The sequence below is a fragment of the Anolis sagrei genome, chromosome X (assembly GCF_037176765.1).
Source record: "Anolis sagrei isolate rAnoSag1 chromosome X, rAnoSag1.mat, whole genome shotgun sequence".
Taxonomy (NCBI): domain Eukaryota; kingdom Metazoa; phylum Chordata; class Lepidosauria; order Squamata; family Dactyloidae; genus Anolis; species Anolis sagrei.
The window spans coordinates 8,459,875-8,479,639 of record NC_090034.1 but is presented as its reverse complement, the minus strand read 5'-3'; the positions used below and the strand labels follow the sequence as shown (position 1 = coordinate 8,479,639).

At 42.1% G+C, this 19,765-nt stretch overlaps 1 protein-coding gene across 2 annotated transcripts in view; it reads right to left on the bottom strand.

The window, feature by feature from the left end:
- Positions 1–994: 994 nt before the first annotated feature.
- The window catches only part of LOC132782164 (protein tweety homolog 3), a 168,252-nt gene continuing 149,481 nt past the window's right edge, over positions 995–19,765 (bottom strand). Inside the window, exons 13-15 of one of the 2 annotated variants that reach the window (XM_067460633.1) lie at positions 18,568–18,643; positions 13,625–13,727; positions 1,849–1,934 (exon numbers count right to left, since the gene is read on the bottom strand). In XM_067460633.1, the coding sequence (XP_067316734.1) occupies positions 13,647–13,727; positions 18,568–18,643 (157 nt within the window). In that variant the 3' untranslated portion in view covers positions 1,849–1,934; positions 13,625–13,646. Of the gene's footprint in view, positions 1,935–13,624; positions 13,728–18,567; positions 18,644–19,765 lie in introns of both variants that reach the window. The other variant, XM_067460634.1, reaches the window with a different exon arrangement.

The window sequence follows — 19,765 nt, the reverse complement described above, 5'->3', positions numbered from 1 at the left end:
CTGTGAAACAAGATCTGCCTAGTTCTGTCAATAAAGACAGATATTGGACACCAGATAGGAGATGTACTACCTTAGCTGACATTGGAAAGCTTTTAGTCTGCGTTTTCCTAGTCACTTACTGCAGAATCAGGTTGCACAGGGAACCCAAAACAATGGAAGTGAAATGTTCCTTTGTGTGGTGTTGTGGTCCTTCCTTCTCACCCACACCCCAATGGTTCCTACTAAATAAAGCACCTTCAAGGCAGTTGGGGGGGCTGGTGCAGGCACACATTGATCCTCATCTCCACTTTGTTGCCATTGGTCTTTGCTGTCCATAGACAGCTCATTAAGAGGCAACTGGGATTGGGTTGCATGTGGTTTGTGCAACAAAGGTTGGGAATTTAGCCTGGCAGTCTGATGAGTCCGAAGAAGGGAGCATTCCCTGCTGGCATCACAGTATTATATCTTTGTTCTGCTTTCTGGTCCTGGGAGACAGGATCAACAGAAACCTTAAAAGATTCTTTAAGGAGCTCCAAATTATGCCTAAAGGTAACATTTCCAACATTATATTAGCTATTTGTCCCTGCAAAATTGGAAGAAGCAACGGCAGGAAGTCTACTGAGCCAGGGAAGAAGTAAAACCATATGCTAGAGAATGCTTCTGGAACATGGCCATACAGCCCAGAAAACTCACAGCAACTCAGTGATTCCGGCCATGAAAGCCTTCGACAACACATATGCAAAAAGTCCCATTTCTGATGGCAACCTTGTTTGGTCTTGATGTGGGTTGAATTCAAGCAAAGGCAGATAACAGTTGAGGCTGGACGCTTCCTCTACACCCTACAAAGCTTTTCTCTTTCTTTTTCTTTGCAACTCTAAAATATTTTAAGCAGAGGCTGGATGGCCATCTGTCAGGGGTGATTTGAATGCAATATTCCTGCTTCTTGGCAGGGGGTTGGACTGGATGGCCCATGAGGTCTCTTCCAACTCTTTGATTCTATGATTCTATGATTTTGGCACCAGAAGAAATTGCTGAATCCAGTTTCCAGGATGTCTTGCTGATAGCTTAGAAGGTATAGTCCAAAGGGCAGGTATAGTGCAACCGGTGGATGTGTGTGTTGTCGGTTTGTACACACACACACGTGTGTAGAGTATCTGGTACAGGAAGCCCACTCATTCGTCCCAGGTACAAAAAGAGAGACATAAAGTTGTATCAGGGGGGGGGCATCCAATACACACAAAGGAGGATGATTGGATCAGCAGACCTTCTCATCCTCAAATGGAAGGATCAAATGGCTTCCTAGATTTCGCTTGATGCTGGGAAATGGGCTTCTCAAGAGCAGCTGCAAAAAGGGTTGGGCGCATTGGAACTTTATGACAGTGTGCGCATTGAAGGAGGCTTCCTTAGGTCATGTTGTCACATCCACAAACACTTTCGCACAATTGAGACAGGTCATTTTCGGATTGGAAAGAGACCCCCACTGGGAGGAGATGAGAAACAGCTTGCAATTTCCTGAAAAGTTGTCCTCAAGCATGGATTCCAAAACACCACAGAGCAAAGCAGGCGGATGGGTCGATCTCCTGCGTGTGTGTGCATGCATGTGCATTCATTTCTCTCTCTCTCTCTCCCCACACACACAAACAGGTGCAAGAAAGCATTGACTGGATCTGGAATACTCTTCCATCAGAGATGGTCCCAAAGAGACATGTCCCAGGCCAAGGCAGGAGAAGCAGGAAAAGCGATAGAGTCGGATCCAGGGCGAGGGAGGCAGGGGAAGCAGGGCTGGTCTGCGAGGGCAGCGGAGGGCGGGCGGCAGCAGTTGGCACGTTTTCTTCCGTTTGTTTTGTTTTTGTTTTGATTGACTTAAAACACGTTCAGAGTCTTTAATGCACACTGCCAGTGTCCGGCCGAGGCTGGTTGGTGGCGAGGTATTTGGCTCTCATGCTGGAGGTGTACTGGAGAAGGAGACAGGGAGAAGGAGACAAAACACAAAGAGAAAGAACAACATCAGTTGGGCATTCATAATCAGAAGAAGGTAAAACAGGGGGAGTCCATCACATAATCCCCTGCCCTCAAGATGTGCAGTTACTTGCAGGCTGGTTGGCAATCATTTCGCAAACTTCATCTCAAGGTTTACAGAATCAACAACACAGAAGGTTCCCAGGTTGGAGAACGGCAGGAGATTCGGTAACTGCAGCACTCCCATTCAAACCAGTTTGTCATTTCATTCCTCAAGAGGAACAGGAGGCACCTAGGATTCCCTAATATGGGATCCTTGGTCTTCTCATTTAACCACAATGTAACACTATGTAACACTATCACACTATATAACACATTTTTTTGTTCCTGGATTATAAATGTCAATTCCTAATTGATTCTATCATAAAAACATGGGGAAAGTGTGTTAAAATGGAATAACTTTGTTTTTGTGGGACATCCTGCCATAACATATTTTGCTAGGAGCAGCGGTGGTAAAATGGGTTAAACCCTTGTGCCAGCTGAACTGCTGACCTGAAGGCAGGGGTTCGAATCCATGAGATGGGGTGAGCTCCTGTTTGTCAGTCCAGTTTCCCATACAGTCACATGAGAAAAGCCTCCCTGGGGAAAATGTGTTAAAATGGAATAACTTTGTTTTTGTGGAACATCCTACAATAACACATTTTGCTAGGAGCAGCAGTGGTAAAATGGGTTAAACACTTGTGCCAGCTGAACTGCTGACCTGAAGGTAGGCGTTTCGAATACATGAGATGGGGTGAGCTCCTGTCTGTCAGTCCAGCTTCCCATGCAGTCACATGAGAAAAGCCTCCCTGGGGAAAATGTGTTAAAATGGAATAACTTTGTTTTTGTGGGACATCCTACCATATCATATTTTGCTAGGAGCCATGGTGGTAAAATAGGTTAAACCCTTGTGCTGGCTGAACTGCTGACCTGAAGGTCGGCGGTTCAAATCCAGGAGATGGGGTTAGCTCCTGCCTGTCAGTCCAGCTTCCCATGCAGTCACATGAGAAAAGCCTCCCACAGGATGGTTACACATCCGGGTGTCGTCTGGGCAACATTTCTGCAGACAGTCAATTCTCTCACACCAGAAGCGACTTGCAGTTTCCCAAGCAACTTCTGAACTCCGTCTGTCAGCCCAGCTTCCCATGTAGTCACATGAGAAAAGCCTCCCACAGGATGGTAACACATCCGGGTGTCCTCTGGGCAACGTCTCTGCAGACAGTCAATTCTCTCACACTGGAAGTGACTTGCAGTTTCCCAAGCCACTTCTAAACTCCATCTGTCAGCCCAGTTTCCCATGCAGTCACATGAGAAAAGCCTCCCACAGGATGGTTACACATCCGGGTGTCGTCTGGGCAACATCTCTGCAGACAGTCAATTCTCTCACACCAGAAGCGACTTGCAGTTTCCCAAGCCACTTCTGAACTCCGTCTGTCAGCCCAGCTTCCCATGCCATCACATGAGAAAAGCCTCCCACAGGATGGTAACACATCTGGGTGTCCTCTGGGCAACATCTCTGCAGACAGTCAATTCTCTCACATTAGAAACGACTTGCAGTTTTCCAAACCACTTCTGATATGATTTCTTTTAAGCATATTTTGATAAAGTTTTTCACTAAATATTAGGCTTGTGCATTTTGGCTGAATCACGATCTGTTTCTCCTGGCCCAATACCAGTAGACTCCCGTATCCGTTTTCATGCGTCTCCGAAAATGGGTGGGTAACTGGATAGCCATTTTGGTTCGCAGCCAAAAAATGCAGCTAGATCATGCCCCACTGGTGGCAATTGGGGACTCCCTGGGCTCCCCTTCCTGTCATTTTAGGCAATTGAATTGTTTGTCCTTATATCCTTCATTAAAACGTGGATCAAAAGCATTCTGATCAAAAGCATCAGAATTCTTGTCTGTTGGAGCTAGGTGTGAATGTTTCATCTGACCGCCTTGATTAGCATTTGATGGCCTGGCAGTGCCTGGGGCAATCTTTTGTTGAGAGGTGATTAGATGTCCTTGATTGCTTCCTCTCTGTTTGCTCTCACACCTAGCTCCAACAGACAAGAGTTCTTTGTCCCACCCTGGTCATTCCACAGATATATAAACTCATTTTCCTAATTCCAACAGACCTCACTACCTCTGAGGATGCTTGCCATAGATGCAGGCGAAACGTCAGGAGAGAATGCCTCTAGAACATGGCCATGTAGCCTGAAAAAAAACCCTACAACAACCCTGCATTTGCTTATTTTGTTTGCTGGAGTAAAGCATTTTTCTTTTACTTTCAATTTTGTATTGAGGCTGTTTTAAGGAAGCAAAACGGGACAGCTTTGGTCTGTAGAGGACACCTGGATTTAAAGAAAGGGTTTAAGATGCCAGTCTTTCTGTAGAAGAGATTGGATTTAATGCTTTGTTAAAGCTGTTTCTACTCCAGAGGAGACAGGCAGTGCAGGCGGGTGTGATCTCTCTTCCAGCAACACACAGCTTGGTATTTTAAGGAGGCTTCCCATTTTCCAGGGAAGGAAGAGCAATCAGACTGGAGCTATCCTACCCAGGGCTTCCTTTAAAAAGCCCCCTCTTTGCCCCGCCTGGAGTGGTGTCTTTTTCCCCCTCGAGATTTTCCTTCTAGTGGCTGCCTCCTTCCTAAACTCCATTTGTGGCCATTATGGACAGCTGGCCAAACCAAACAAGTCAATTTGGCCGAAGAGAACTGACCGATCTGAATCCGTGCACAAGCCTAATGAACATCTCATAAGAGAGTCTCAACCAATTCATCCTAGTTTGTGGCAGCCACAAAAACGAAGTTTCTGGAGTAGAACAACTGCTTTCAAAGTAAGTACCTCACAAGTAAACAGGAAATAACACTTTCAAACCAGGAACAGAACATTTTTCAAATGTTGTTACATAGTGTTATAATTCTTAGGATTTGAGGCAGGGAAAAGCTCAGGCAGTTAAACTGGAGTGAGCCTTAAACAAGTCTGTAGTATAGACAGGGCATATACAACACACAAAGTAAAAAAACAAACAAATCCATAGTACTCCGTCCAAGTGCTCTCTTGCTTAAGTAGTGAGAAGAAATGGATCACAGGCAAACCCAACTTACAAGTGGAGAGTTCCTCCTCATCAGATTTCCTCTTTCAATCGCGCAAAGGAAGAGTTGAGTGGGAAATAACATTAACGTTATCAGCAGAATACAGACATATAGGATGTGTTGCAAAATGTGAGCTGTATAGGAGAGAATCACTGAAACCCACCTTCCCTGTTGGGACACAAGGCTGAAAGGTAAGAAGGAAGAGCTACAGGGAAAACAACATGCATTGCCATCTAATACACAAAAAATATGGGTTGTTGTAGGTTTTTTGGGCTATATGGCCATGTTCTAGAAGCATTCTCTCCTGACGTTTTGCCTGTATCTATGGCAAGCATCCTCAGAGGTTGTGAGGATGCTTCGGGCTATATGGCCATGTTCTAGAAGCATTCTCTCCTGACGTTTTGCCTGCATCTATGGCAAGCATCCTCAGAGGTTGTGAGGTCACCTCACTACCTCTGAGGATGCTTGCCATAGATGCAGGCAAAACGTCAGGAGAGAATGCCTCTAGAACAGTGTTTCTCAACCTGGGGGTCGGGACCCCTGAGGGGGTCGTGAGGGGATGTCAAAGGGGTCGCCAAAGACCATCAGAAAACATAGTATTTTCTGTTGGTTATTGGGATTCTGTGTGGGAAGTTTGACCCAATTCTATTGTTGGTCGAGTTCAGAATGCTCTTTGATTGTAGGTGAACTATAAATCCCAATAACTACAACTCCCAAATGTCAAGGTCTATTTTCCCCAGACTCCACCAGTGTTCACATTTGGGCATATTGAGTATTCATGTCAAGTTTGGTCCAGATCCATCATTGCATGAATCCACAGCACTCCTCTGGATATAGGTGAACTACAACTCCCAATCTCAAGGTCAATGCCCACAAAACCCTTCCAGTGTTTTCTAATCGTCATGGGAGTTCTGTGTGCCAAGTTTGGTTCAATTCCATCACTGGTGGAGTTCAGAATGCTCTTTGATTATAGGTGAACTATAAATCCCAGCAACTACAATTCCCAAATTACAAGATCAATCCTCCCCCAACCCCACTAGCATTCAGATTTGGGCATATTTGGTTTTTCTGCTCATTTTAGTCCAGTGAATGAAAATACATCCTGCATATCGGATATTTACATTACGATTTATAAAGTAGTAAAATGACAGGTATCAAGTAGCAACAAAAACAATATTATGGTTGGGGGTCACCACAGCATATGGAACTGCATTAAGGGGTCACGGCATTAGCAAGGTTGGGAACCACTGCTCTAGAACATGGCCATATAGCCTGAAAAACCAACAACAACCCAGTGATACCAGCCATGAAAGCCTTCAACAATACACACAAATATATTTATTTTCACGAAATGGTGCTTATGGGTTTATTCATTTCAAGCATTTAATATGAAACAAGAAGCCCTACATAACAGAAAGATAATTTGTAGGTAGGGAAGTTAAGACTTGTAATATACTAGAAGCCGGGCTTAGCGAAGCGGGTTAAACCACAAAGCTCCAGAAAATCCTGCAGATTGAAAGTTTAGAAGTTCAAGCTTGGGTCAGGGTGAGCACCCGCCATCAGCCCCAGCTCCCTGCCCACCTAGCAGATCGAAAACAGAAATGTGAGTAGATAAATAGGTACCACTTTAGTAATAAAAGGTGCCCATAAGGGAAGTAATAAAAGGCACCCATAAGGACATAATGGTGATTCGATTGGGAGAATGTCTAAGTATGACAAAGCTCCTCATCATGGAAGATGGAGCAACAGCATCCCCGTGTGGCCAGAGTCCAGCACAGCCTCCAGATGCCAGAAATGGAAAAGATGGGGAAACCTTTACTTCTGTTATGTATTGTCTGTCCTTGTTAATTGTATAATGGCATTGAATGTTTGTTGTATATGTGTTCTGTAATCTGCCCTGAGTCCCCTCGGGGAGAAAGAGCAGAATATAAATAAAGATTATTATTATTATCATTATTATTATTATTATTTGAAACACAACAAGATGAGTCCACAGCAGATCACACGTTGGACACTTCCCAAGTGTCTAGGACTGTGTGATGTATTGGCGAATAATGCGTGCAGATCCCAGTAAGGTGGCCTTCTGCAGCTGACGTATGGTAATTTTGTCAGTGCCGATTGTGTTTAAGTGCAGGCCAAGGTCTTTAGGCACTGCACCTAGTGTGCCAACCACCACTGGGACTACCTTGACTGGCTTGTGCCATAGTAATAATAATAATAATAATAATAATAATAATAATAATATGAAACACAACAAGATGAGTCCACAGCAGATCACACGTGCCATTATTATTGTTGTTGTTGTTGTTGTTGTTGTTGTTGTTGTTGAAATTCTTGCAAGAGTTTTGGCAAAACGACAAAGACAGAAAGCAATAATATTGTTAGGTATACTAAAGGTGGAAGACATTACTTATGTAAAGCTATCACAATTGACAGAAGAACTACATAAAGATGCAGAAGGTCGGGCCTTTCGCTCATTCTGAGTGGGAAAGGTGCATCAATGCATTACCGTGCATGCCTTCTCAGAAATACATCATCATCTCATCATCATCATCATCATCATCATCATCATCATCATCATCAATAATAATAATACCCCACTTTTCTCTCCAACAAGGGGACTCAAAGCAGCATACATTAAAAGCCTTTCAGAACAGTTGAAAATCTACAAGTATACAAACATTAACACAGAATTAAATATCACTGGTATTTCCAAAATTCAATTAAGAACCATAATAACAAATTCAAAATGAAAAACTACACATTTTCAGCCCAAGAGAAGACCAACAATAATGTCATTCAAATATAGTAGCTGCTCATCGAAAAGCAATGAATCACGTAATCATAAAAAGACTGTGTTTAGGCAAATGAAAACTTGGCATCACTAAGAAATGAAACCAAAAAAAAATCTCAATTTCCAAAGAACATTAAATATTGCCCTCTTGTGTGAATAACTCATAGTAATACTAAGCAGAGTATTCTACGACTCCTCTGAAATATGCCTGGGAAATATAAGATAGTAGCTTTAATAGCTTGTGGCTGCTACCTTGTTTCCCCGAAAACAAGACAGTGTCTTATATTAATTTTTGCTTTCAAAGATGCGCTAGGTAGGTTTTATTTTCAGGGAATGTCTTATTTTTCCATGATGAAGAATTCACATTTATTGTTGAAAATAAATATGAACATTAATTATATACTGTGCAATGGTATATACACTTTACTAGGTCTTACTTTCGGGAGAGGCCTTATATTTAGCAATTCAGCAAAAACCCTACTAGGTCTTATTTTCAGGTGATGTCTTATTTTTCCATGAAGAAGAATTCACATTTATTGTCGAATAGAAAAATGAACATTGATTATATACTGTACAGTAGTATATAAACTTTGCTAGGTCTTACTCTTGGGGGAGGCATTATATTTAACAATTCAGAAAACCCCTACTAGGTCTTATTTTCAGGCGATGTCTTATTTTCCCATGAAGAAGAATTCACATTTATTGTTGAAAATAAATATGAACATTGATTATATACTGTACAGTAGTATATAAACTTTATTAGGTCTTACTTTTGGGGGAGGCCTTATATTTAACAATTCAGCAAAACCCCTACCAGGTCTTATTTTCAGGTGATGTCTTATTTTTCCATGAAGAAGAATTCACATTTATTGTTGAATAGAAAAATGAACATTGATTATATCCTGTACAGTAGTATATAAACTTTACTAGGTCTTACTTTCGGGGGAGGCCTTATATTTAACAATTCAGCAAAAACCCTACTAGGTCTTATTTTCAGAGGAAGTCTTACTTTTGGGGAAACGGAGTATAAACTACACAGGATCGTGATGATCTATAATAAATATTTACTTCTTCCAACAAGTGAACTTTGATGCCAAAATATTAATCTTTCACATTAAAAAAACCAACAACCTTCAGCCAAGTTGTATTTATATACACACACACACACACTTGGAGTAACAGGCATGTGACTCAAGCCTTATCTCCATTCAACTCTGTTAATGTCTTATACTTTATAGAGCTCACACCACAACTTGTTAACAGCCTTGTTTCAGAAATTCTGCTAACTAACCCTCAAAGCCAGCTTAACAAAGCCCTTGCAGTCACAACTTCCAAGTGCAATTATGGCTGTCACAAGGCTGCATTAAGGTCTTCCACCTGAATGTAATGTTTATTCAGTTTCATGCATGTTGTTGTTGTTGTTCATTTGTTCAGTCGTCTCTGACTCTTTGTGACCTCATGGACCAGCCCACGCCAGAGCTCCCTGTCGGCCGTCACCACCCCCAGCTCCTTCAAGGTCAGTCCAATCACTTCAAGGGTGCCATCCATCCATCTTGCCCTTGGTCGGCCCCTCTTCCTTTTGCCTTTCACTTTCCCCAGCATAATTGTCTTCTCTAGGTTTTCCTGTCTCCTCATGATGTGGCCAAAGCACTTCAACTTTGTTTCTAGTCTCCTTCCCTCCAATGAGCAGTCGGGCTTTATTTCCTGGAGGATGGACTGGTTGGATCTTCTCGCAGTCCAAGGCACTCTCAGAACTTTCCTCCAGCACCACAGCTCAAAAGCATCGATCTTCCTTCACTCAGCCTTCCTTAAGGTCCAGCTCTCACATCCGTAGGTTACTACAGGGAATACCATGGCTTTGACTAGGCAATGGATCTTTGTTGCAAGTCTGATGTCTCTACTCTTTACTATTTTATCGAGACGGGACATGGCTCTCCTCCCAAGAAGGAAGCATCTTCTGATTTCCTGGCCACAGTCTGCGTCTGCAGTAATCAGTTTCATGCATACAACGCCCTTATTAAAACAGCTTCATTGGCTGCCAATAAGTTGACGAGCCAAATTCAAGGTGCAGGTTATGATCTATAAAGCCCTAAATGTTTCGGGCCCTGTCTATCTCCACGATTGCATCTCCTTCTATGAACTGGCGCGAACTCTAAGATCTTCCGGGAAGACCCTCCTTTTGCTCCCACCACCATCACAAGTATGTTTGGTAGGGACGAGAGAGAGGGCCTTCTCAGTGGTGGCCCCCACTTCTGGAACGCTGTCCCCAGGGAAATTAGACAGGCCCCATCCCTCTACTCCTTTCGTAAGAGCTTGAAGACCAGGTGGTTTCAACAAGCCTTTGGGAATGACTAATTCTAGCTCAGTCCTAGATATTGTTGACCATGGCCTTCTACTTCCTACCACTTACCCAGGTCACTTCCTCTAATAGTCCCCGGAAATGAACAGCCATAGACCCATACCTATTATTGTTGTTGCCTGCTATAGCATTGCACTTAATTCCTGGGGCCCCTATAATTTTTGAGCTTGCACTAATCTCAGCCTGGCCTTTTAAATTGCCTTGAACAGGCAGTTTATTTTTTAATATATATGTGTGTGTGTTATGGCAACAATTTTTATGCTTACATTGTTTTGTTAATCTTATGGTTATGTTGTTTACTCTGTATGTATTGATAATGTTACTTGGAAACTGCTCTGAGTCCCCCAGGGAGATGGAGCAGTATATAAATAAAGTATAATTGTTATTTGAAACACAACAAGATGAGTCCATAGCAGACACTCTGCTGGCTGTTGAATTGGATCACAAGTCGGACACTTCCCAAGTGTCTAGGACTGTGTGATGTATCGGCAAATAATGTGTGCAGATCCCAGTAAGGTGGCCTTCTGCAGCTGGCAGATGGTAATTTTGTCAGTGTTGATTGTGTTTAAGTGCAGGCCAAGGTCTTTAGGCACTGCACTCGATAAAATAGTAAAGAGGAGAGACATCAGACTGGCAACAAAGATCCGCCTAGTCAAAGCCATGGTATTCCCTGTAGTAACCTACGGATGTGAGAGCTGGACCTTACGGAAGGCTGAGCAAAGGAAGAGAGATGCTTTTGAGCTGTGGTGTTGGAGGAAAGTTCTGAGAGTGCCTTGGACTGCGAGAAGATCCAACCAGTCCATCCTCCAGGAAATAAAGCCCGACTGCTCATTGGAGGGAAGGAGACTAGAGACAAAGTGGAAGTCCTTTGGCCACATCATGAGGAGACAGCAAAGCCTAGAGAAGACAATTATGCTGGGGAAAGTGGAAGGCAAAAGGAAGAGGGGCCGACCAAGGGCAAGATGGATGGGTGGCATCCTTGAAGTGACTGGACTGACCTTGAGGGAGCTCGGGGTGGTGACGGCCGACAGGGAGCTCTGGCGTGGGCTGGTCAATGAGGTCACGAAGAGTCGGAGACGACTGAACGAATGAACAACAACAACCCAGTGTGCCGATCACAACTGGGACCACCTTGACTGGCTCGTGTCAGAGTCTTTGCAGTTCAATTTTTAAATCCTAATATCGTGCCAACTTTTCCAGTCGTTTCTCTTCAATCCTGCTGTCACCTGGGATTGCAACACCAACAATCCATACTTTGTTTTTTAACACGATTTTGAGGTCAGGAGTATTATGCTCCAAAACTCTGTCAGTCTGAATCCAGAAATCCCAGAGGAGTTTGGCGTTTTCATTCTCTTTTTTTAAATTATTATTATTTTTTATTGCAAAATTTTCATATACAGACTGAAAGCTAGAAATGGTATGGCGTTTTCATTCTCTGTAACTTTTTCCAGCTTGTGATCCCACCAGTTCTTTGTTGCAGGCAGATAGTATTTGTGGTACAAGTTCCAATAAATCATGTGAGCAACAGTGTTGTGCCTCTGCTTGTAGTCTGTCTGCGTGATCTTCTTGCAGCAGCTGAGGATGGGATCAATTGTTTCATCTGCTTCCTTGCAGAGTCTACATTTGGTATCTGTTTATTATTATTATTATTATTATTATTATTATTATTATTTCTCTTTGGTTACTCATCGATCTCTATTCCCACCCATTGGAAACATCTATCCCTCTTTACCATCCAAAGGGGCACCTCTAATTTCCAAATACCAAGCAAAACTCCTTTTTCATGGCAAACCATATAGGTAGTGCTCTAATTCCATCAAGAACATTAATTATTTTCAAAAGTAAAATCTACAACCACTGTTCACATCTCTGTCCCTAAGAAGGAAGTATATTCTGAACTATTTCTGAGTTTTATCCCCCCAAAAACATATCACCTGAAACACAAGTTTCGTAAATATTGATCATTCAAGCAACAACAGTCAACGATGTTCACATCCATGAGAATAATGCTGCAGCAAGCCTTGGTTGTCCCAATAAGGCCAAAGCAAGACTGCTCACAAGAGAGGAAAATGCATTTTGGAGAAGGCGAGCAACATGCATTAATGGCATACAGACAGACATACGTCTCCACTCATGCTCTGGACGGACAGCACCAGGACAAGGCTGTTTTTCTCACGTTCCTGTCAACATCTCCAAGACCCACAAGCAAATGCCAAAGCAGAGCAAGCCATGGACAAGAATGTAGACAAGGCAAGTGACACCGGAGAGTGGAAGCCAGCACAGGACAGCAGCAGAAAAGCCCCAGAAAGCGGGAAGGGGTGACGTGAGTGCAACAGGTTGGATGTAGACAAACAGGCCGTGGCTGGTCATCCTAGGCGGCCAACCCAAACTGGAGAAAGACCAAGAATGTCTTTTTCGGCCGGCGGAGGCATTTTTCCAGTTTGTTCCCACAGGGGAAGCTGCAGGTTGGTTGGTTTTCAGCTGGAAAAGTGCACGGGATGAAACTATGCGCAAATACCTAGCATTGGGATTCAGGCTTAACACATGAGTCCGAATGGCATGTCCAAGTCACTGAACTCACACATCATGAAGGTTTCCTACACTTTGTCCAACCCCTGATGCATCTACCAGTTGGTGCTCCTTGAATTCTCAGGTGAAGGCTTCTTCCAGTCATGATACATTGCACACTTCTCAAGAAGCCACATTATAACATGTCCATCTACAGCACTCCTGGGCTTTAGAAAGGATCCTTTCCTAGCCATAACTGGAGATGGGTTGTAGTGTGTTTTCCTGGCTGTCTGGCCCTGTTCCAGAAGCATTCTCTCCTGACATTTTGCCTGCATCTATGGCAGGCATCCTCAGGGATTGTGAGGTCTGTTGGAAACTAGGAAAATTGGGTTTATATATAATTTTCTGAATCAGCACCCCAAATAACCAAACCAAATCTAAAGTTGACCAAAAACTGATTCGCAACCCTTTTGGTACTAATGTTGGAGAGTGGTCCCTGGTCAAGAGGTCCCTGGTACAAAAAGGTTGGAAACCACTGTGCTAAATATTATTTTACGTGTTTGCATACAACTGCTGTATCTTTGGTTTGAGACATCTGGCAGCATCTAAACTCGAGGCTGCTGTAAAGAGGGTAGACCATTGCTCTTTGGAGAGGCAAGACCCTTGCTGCCATGATGACCACAGGAAGCATTGCTGGGGAGGGATGCTGATGTTGCTCCGTGACTAAGCACCAGGGCAAGGGAAGCTAGCGTAAACCCTGGGCGGGGAAGGGATGGGAGTGGGAAGTGCAGGAAGAAGGGACGTGAAGACTGCGGCACTGGCCGGCGGAGGGAATAAGTGCAGGGATGGCGGGGGGCGGGCGGGCAGGTGGGTGGGAGGGGTCCAGCGAGAAGGACCTTGTTTCAGTACCTGTTTGGTTTTGCGGGCGCTGCTACCAGTACGTCCGAGCACTGTCCGAGGGCTTAAACTGCCAGCTCATATGGCTGCTACTGTCCATGGCAGCCAAATACAACTGTGATGATGCAGGAAAGAGAGAAAAAGAGAGTGCAGCCTCAACGTGCATGAAAAACACAGTGCAAGCAAGTGACACGCAGTGGTGCGTATGCCAATGACAGGGAGGGCTCTACCATCCTATGGGAGAAGACCTCGGAGCAAGGAAGGGCCGGAAAGGAGGGAAGGAATGATCAAGGGGACCGGAAAAGAAAAGACAAACAATGAAGTAGACACAATATCTGTTCCAGGAGAGCTTTTGCCTTGGTTTCCATAACAAAACTGTGCAGAATACAGAATGATTAAAATCTCTTAAATCAGCTTGGACACCTGTTTGGACGTAGTAAACCTTAGAATTAAAGCCTTGTCCATAATTCATGGATATCTGTGCCTATCTACACCCAAGCACCTGATTTCACAGAGTGTTAGCATTCCAGTTTCCCCTCTTGCTCATATGTACAGTAGAATTTAGCCACACACAACAAATGGGTTGCAACATCAGAATGAGGACTGTAATTCCATGCATGTGAAATCTCCCTCTTCTCTCACATCTAAATTGGGTTTCGTTCCATAGCACAGAACTGCTTGCACATAGACATGATGGTAATCCCTCAGTGTTGCTTTCCCACAAGCAAGGGAGTTGGCTCTCTCTTTTGTCCTTTCACCCCAAAGCAGAAATGCCTCCACGGACACTGCTTCTCCAAACTGCAGTGGCCTTGGGATACACTAGTCACAAAAATATGATGTGCAGATTTGATATGTGTGGTTATGATTGAACTGCATGAAAGGTGTATGCATGGGGTCTAAATGGGCTGAAGACACAACTACACCCAGGAACTGCTATTAAAAGTTGCTGAACTGCTGATACAAGAACTGTGACAATTGATTAACTGTTGTCACAGGTAATCAATTGTCAGGACCTGCCTATCTGTGTTACCGCCTCCTCCCCTACGAGTCCACACGATCCTTAAAATCTTCCGGGGATGCTCTTCTCTCGCTCCCGCCCCCATCTCTGGCGTGGCTGGTGGGGATGAGAGAAAGGGCATTCTCGGTGGTGGCCCCTTGTCTCTGGGACTCCTTCCCTAGGGAGATTAGGCTGGCACCCTCCCTAGCCACATTCCACAAGGAATTAAAGGCGTAAATGTTTCGTTGTGCTTTCGACTGATGACTCCTATGACAAATGACCTGTATCGTGACCTGAATCATCATTTAATTTGAATTCCTATATTACATTACTATTCATATTTTGGAAGTTAAACTGAATTGATCCTGATCCTGTTTAATTGCTGTTTCCATGATATTTCCTATGCTATTATATGTTTCTATCCACCTTATTGAGCCACTTACCCTTTAATCAGTTTGCCTATTGGCCTCCTTTCCCCCTCCAAAATTAGTCTGTTGTTGCTTGATGCCGGTTTATTATTTTTATGTGGTTTTATGCTATTTTAATTTTGTAATTTGTTATTGCTTTGCTTTTAATTGTATGTTGTCTGGGCTTGGCCCCATGTAAGCTGCCCCGAGTCCCTTTGGGGAGATGGAGGCGGGGTATAAAAATAAATTTCTTCTTCTGTTGAACTTTTTGGGGAAAAACAACTTGTTTACATTAATTGGACACAATAACTCCTTTAAGGCAGTAGTTCTCAACCTGTGGATCCCCAGATGCTTTGGTCTTCAACTCTCAGAAACCCTAACAGCTGGTAAACTGGCTGGGATTTCTGGGAGTAGTAGGCCCACAGGTTGAGAACCACTGAGTTAAGGCAATGTTTACAAGATTCCTTACATTAAGAAGGAAGTCAACACAAAGCTGCTTGTGTTTATCAACACCAATTAAGAAGAGTCAACATCTGTCAGGAAACTGGGAAGCCAGGATGTTTGAGGCTGGAAAAACATCTGTCAATTATTTATAACTTTTTGGAACAACACAGTAGAATGTTGTTGAAGGCCTTCATGACTGGAATCACTGGGTTGTTGTAGGTTTTTTCATGTTCTATAAGCATCTAGAACATGGCCATATAGCCTGAAAAACCTACAACAACCCGACACAGTAGAATATTCCTATAAAAGACTCAATCTCATAATTCTCAAGTGTGACGAACAGTGATACTGTTCACCGGCTATGCTCTGCTCCATTGGGAAGGAGAGAGATAGTGTACCTTGGGAATGGCAAATCTGCAATGGATATAGTCTCGTCACTTGCCTCTTTTTCTCAAGGGAAGAGAAAGGTGTGCAATTTTGGAATTGTGGATTTTATGCAGGGAGTCAGGTTCTGCTGTATGGGAAACAGGGATCCTGATCCTTAGAGAAAGGATACGTTTTGACATTTTGGCATTATGGAAGTTTTTGGACTGTGTGTTGGCAGGCTGAAAGGAAACAGGGTCTGGCCTAAGAAACATTCTTCTCCAGGAGATGGCGGAAGGTGAAATAGTGATGTATGTATGGTGATGGATAAATGTATATGTGAATGTGAATGCTGAGTAAAAATGTAATCCTCACTTTGTTTGTTTGTTAGCCAATGTAACTGTAGGTTTGTGAATCCAATGTAGTTCTTGGGCTAAATGTTGTTCTGTAATCTGATACCCTTTCTCTTACTGGAAAATTGCAATAAAATAAACCCATGCCGGTCTGTAGCACAATAGGTTAATCACTAGCAGCAATAAATCATTGCTGTCCAGAAGGTGGCGAGTTCGAAGCCCAAGTCCCATTTGAGCTCCCAGCTTACTGGTCATCTAAGCAGTTCAAAAACAACTGAGCTGTGAGTAGAGAAATTAGAGACCACTTAAAGAAGGAAGGTTAATTTATGACACCATAAAAATGCTGGAGATCAAAGGGCAAGGAGAAAATACTGTGATATAATAATAACAGTATTTTATTTATATTCCGCCCTATCTCCCCAAGGGGACCCAGGGCGGATCACAGTGCAAATACATGGCAAACATTCAATGCAGTTTTGGATAGATAATACAGAGACTGACCGAACAGAAAGGAGGTATGCTGTGTCAACGTCAACGTCCAGCTTTTTTGGCACCTCTTACCCTATTTATTATTATATTTATTCTTTAACTCTATTTATTATTATTACATTTATTCTTTTACTCTGTTATTATTACATTTACATTATTTTACTCTATTATTGTTACATTTATTATTTTACTCTATTATTGTTATTATTACATTTCTATTACTTTACTTTATTACTATTGGAAGGCTATGTAAGCACATTTATATTGAAGAAGGTTATTGTTATTATTACATTTATTCTTTTACTCTATTATTATTGTTATTATTGTTACTATTACATTTATTCTTTTATTATTACATTTATTATTTTTTTTATTTTTTTATTTATTATTGCATTTCATATTTTACTCCATTTATTATTATTGTATTTATTCTTTTACTCTATTTATTATTGTTATTACTACATTTTTTCTTTTACTCTATTTATTATTATTACATTTATTCTTTTACTCTATTATTGTTATTATTACATTTCTATTATTTTACTTTTTTACTATTGGAAGGCTACGTAAGCACATTTATATTGAAGAAGGTTATTGTTATTATTACATTTATTGTTTTACTCTATTTATTTTTATTATTATATTTATTCTTTTACCCTATAATAAAAATAATAATTATTATTATTATTACATTTATTGTTTTACTTTATTACTGTTATTATTACATTTATTGTTTTACTCTATTATTGTTGCTTTTATTGTTTTACTTTATTTATTATTATTATTTCATTTCATATTTTACTCCATTTATTATTATTATTATTATTATTATTATTATTATTTTACTCTCTTATTGTTATTATTACATTTCTATTATTTTACTCTATTACTATTGGAAGGCCACGTAAGCACATTTACATTGAAGAAGGTTAGAATAATGGCTTAATCAGAGTTGGACAATCTTATCTGAAATAACACTTTTATGTAAATATTCAAAAACATTTAACCTGCTAATTTTATTGGTATCTATTTTAATTTTGAAATTTACCATTCGCTGCTGCATTTCCCAAACTCAGCTTATACTCGAGTCAATACGTATTTCCAGGTGTTTTTTTGTGATATAATTGGGTGTCTCAGCTTATATTCGGGCCGGCTTATACTTGAGTATGTGCAGTATTTTTGTTGCTTTTCTTGAACGTGTTTGCTCTCAAGGAAGGCTAAGGGCACTTCCACACCTTTGCTTTTAAATGAAGGGAAACGAAGAGAGGCTCTACTGATTTTACTCTACGTTCTTACTCAGTGCTGAAGCTGCCTATTAACTCACTTGTGTGAAGGCTGATTGCAGGTTAGTATGCAATTGAAACCAAAGAGATTACACAATAAATAAAACAGAGTAGAAGCCTGAAACAACACCCAAACCAACCCAAACTTCCATTAAAGGTTTTCTTATTTTCCTTGCCAGAGCATTAAATACAAAACTGGGTGAAAACTGCAAATACCAAAGCAGAAAACGAAACACAAGACTGTTTTCTTGGCTGGTCCTTGTCGATTGTGCATTTTGGAGAAGAGTCATGTGTTGATGCAAACATAGTCTCAGAAATCCCTCTGACAAGACATGACCTGCAAATGTCCTGGCAGAATAACGTTAGGCGAAGTCTCCTAATGGCTCCCTTCTGGGTACAGTCCTCCTATTTAAAATACTTTCCTTTCCAAAAAGGTACCCAGACATCACACCAGGAGATGGGTAGAGTGAGAGAACCTCCCTTTGGCTGCAGGACGACTTATCTTTCGTGCTTAAATAAGATGTGTATTAATGAAGTAGCGCACAGGAAATGGTTGCACAAATCTTCAGCACAGATTATTATTATTTTTAGCCATTAGAAGCAATCTATGAAGACTTACAGAAGGGGGAGGAGATTCCCGGCCAATCAAAGGAGTGTTCTCACAGCGAGGATTCTGGAAGTTTGCATTCTGGGTCCTGGAGGGAAAGCAAAATGGGAAAGATTTGTTAGTTGTTGTTTGGTTCACAATAACGTTGGATGGCTAACACGGCCAGGAGCACTTCCAGGGTATTTGGGATCTTTTAAAGTACAGTAGAGTCTCGCTCCTCATGATACGGCCACATCATGAGGAGACAGGAAAGCCTAGAGAAGACAATGATGCTGGGGAAAGTGGAAGGCAAAAGGAAGAGGGGCCGACCAAGGGCAAGATGGATGGATGGCATCCTTGAAGTGACTGGACGGACCTCGAAGGAGCTGGGGGTGGTGACGGCCGACAGGGAGCTCTGGCGTGGGCTGGTCCATGAACAACAACAAGAGTCTCGCTTATCCAACCTTCGCTCATCCAATGTTCTGTATTATCCAACACAGTCTGCTCCCCTCCCGGATCCACATCTGTTTCAATACACTGCGATGTTTTGGTGCTAAATTCATAACGTTACTGTGGACCTCATCACACTAGAGAATGAATCCACTTGAAATCCAGTTTCTCCCTCCTGCAGAATTCTGGGGTTTGTAGTTTAGAGAGAAGAGCTTTTAACAGCCTCACTACCTCTGAGGATGCTTGCCATAGATGCAGGCGAAATGTCAGGAGAAATGCCTCTAGAACATGGCCCTATAGCCCGAAAAAACCCACAAGAACCTAGTGATTCCAGCCATGAAAGCCTTCGACAATACATTAGCCTCACTAAACTACAAACCCCATAATTCTGCAGGAGGCAGAAACCAGATTTCAAGTGGATTCATCCTCTAGTGTGATGAGATAGTGTTATCGAACTGCTTTTTCTGTCGATTTGTTGTAAAACATGATGTTTTGGTGCTTAATTTGCAAAACCATAATGTAATTTGACATTTAATAGGCTTTTCCATAATCCTTCCTTATTATTCAACATTTTCGCTTATCCAACATTCCTCTGGCCCATTTATGTTGGATAGGCAAGACTCTCCTGTACCACTTTGGATCAAAAGTAGACCATGCTCCTGAGTTATCCTTGGCTCTGCAGAGAAATAAGATTAATGTCTGGGTTGCTGTGAGTTTTCTGGGCTGTCTGGCCATGTTCCAGAAGCATTCTCTCCTGACGTTTTGCCCACATCTATGGCAG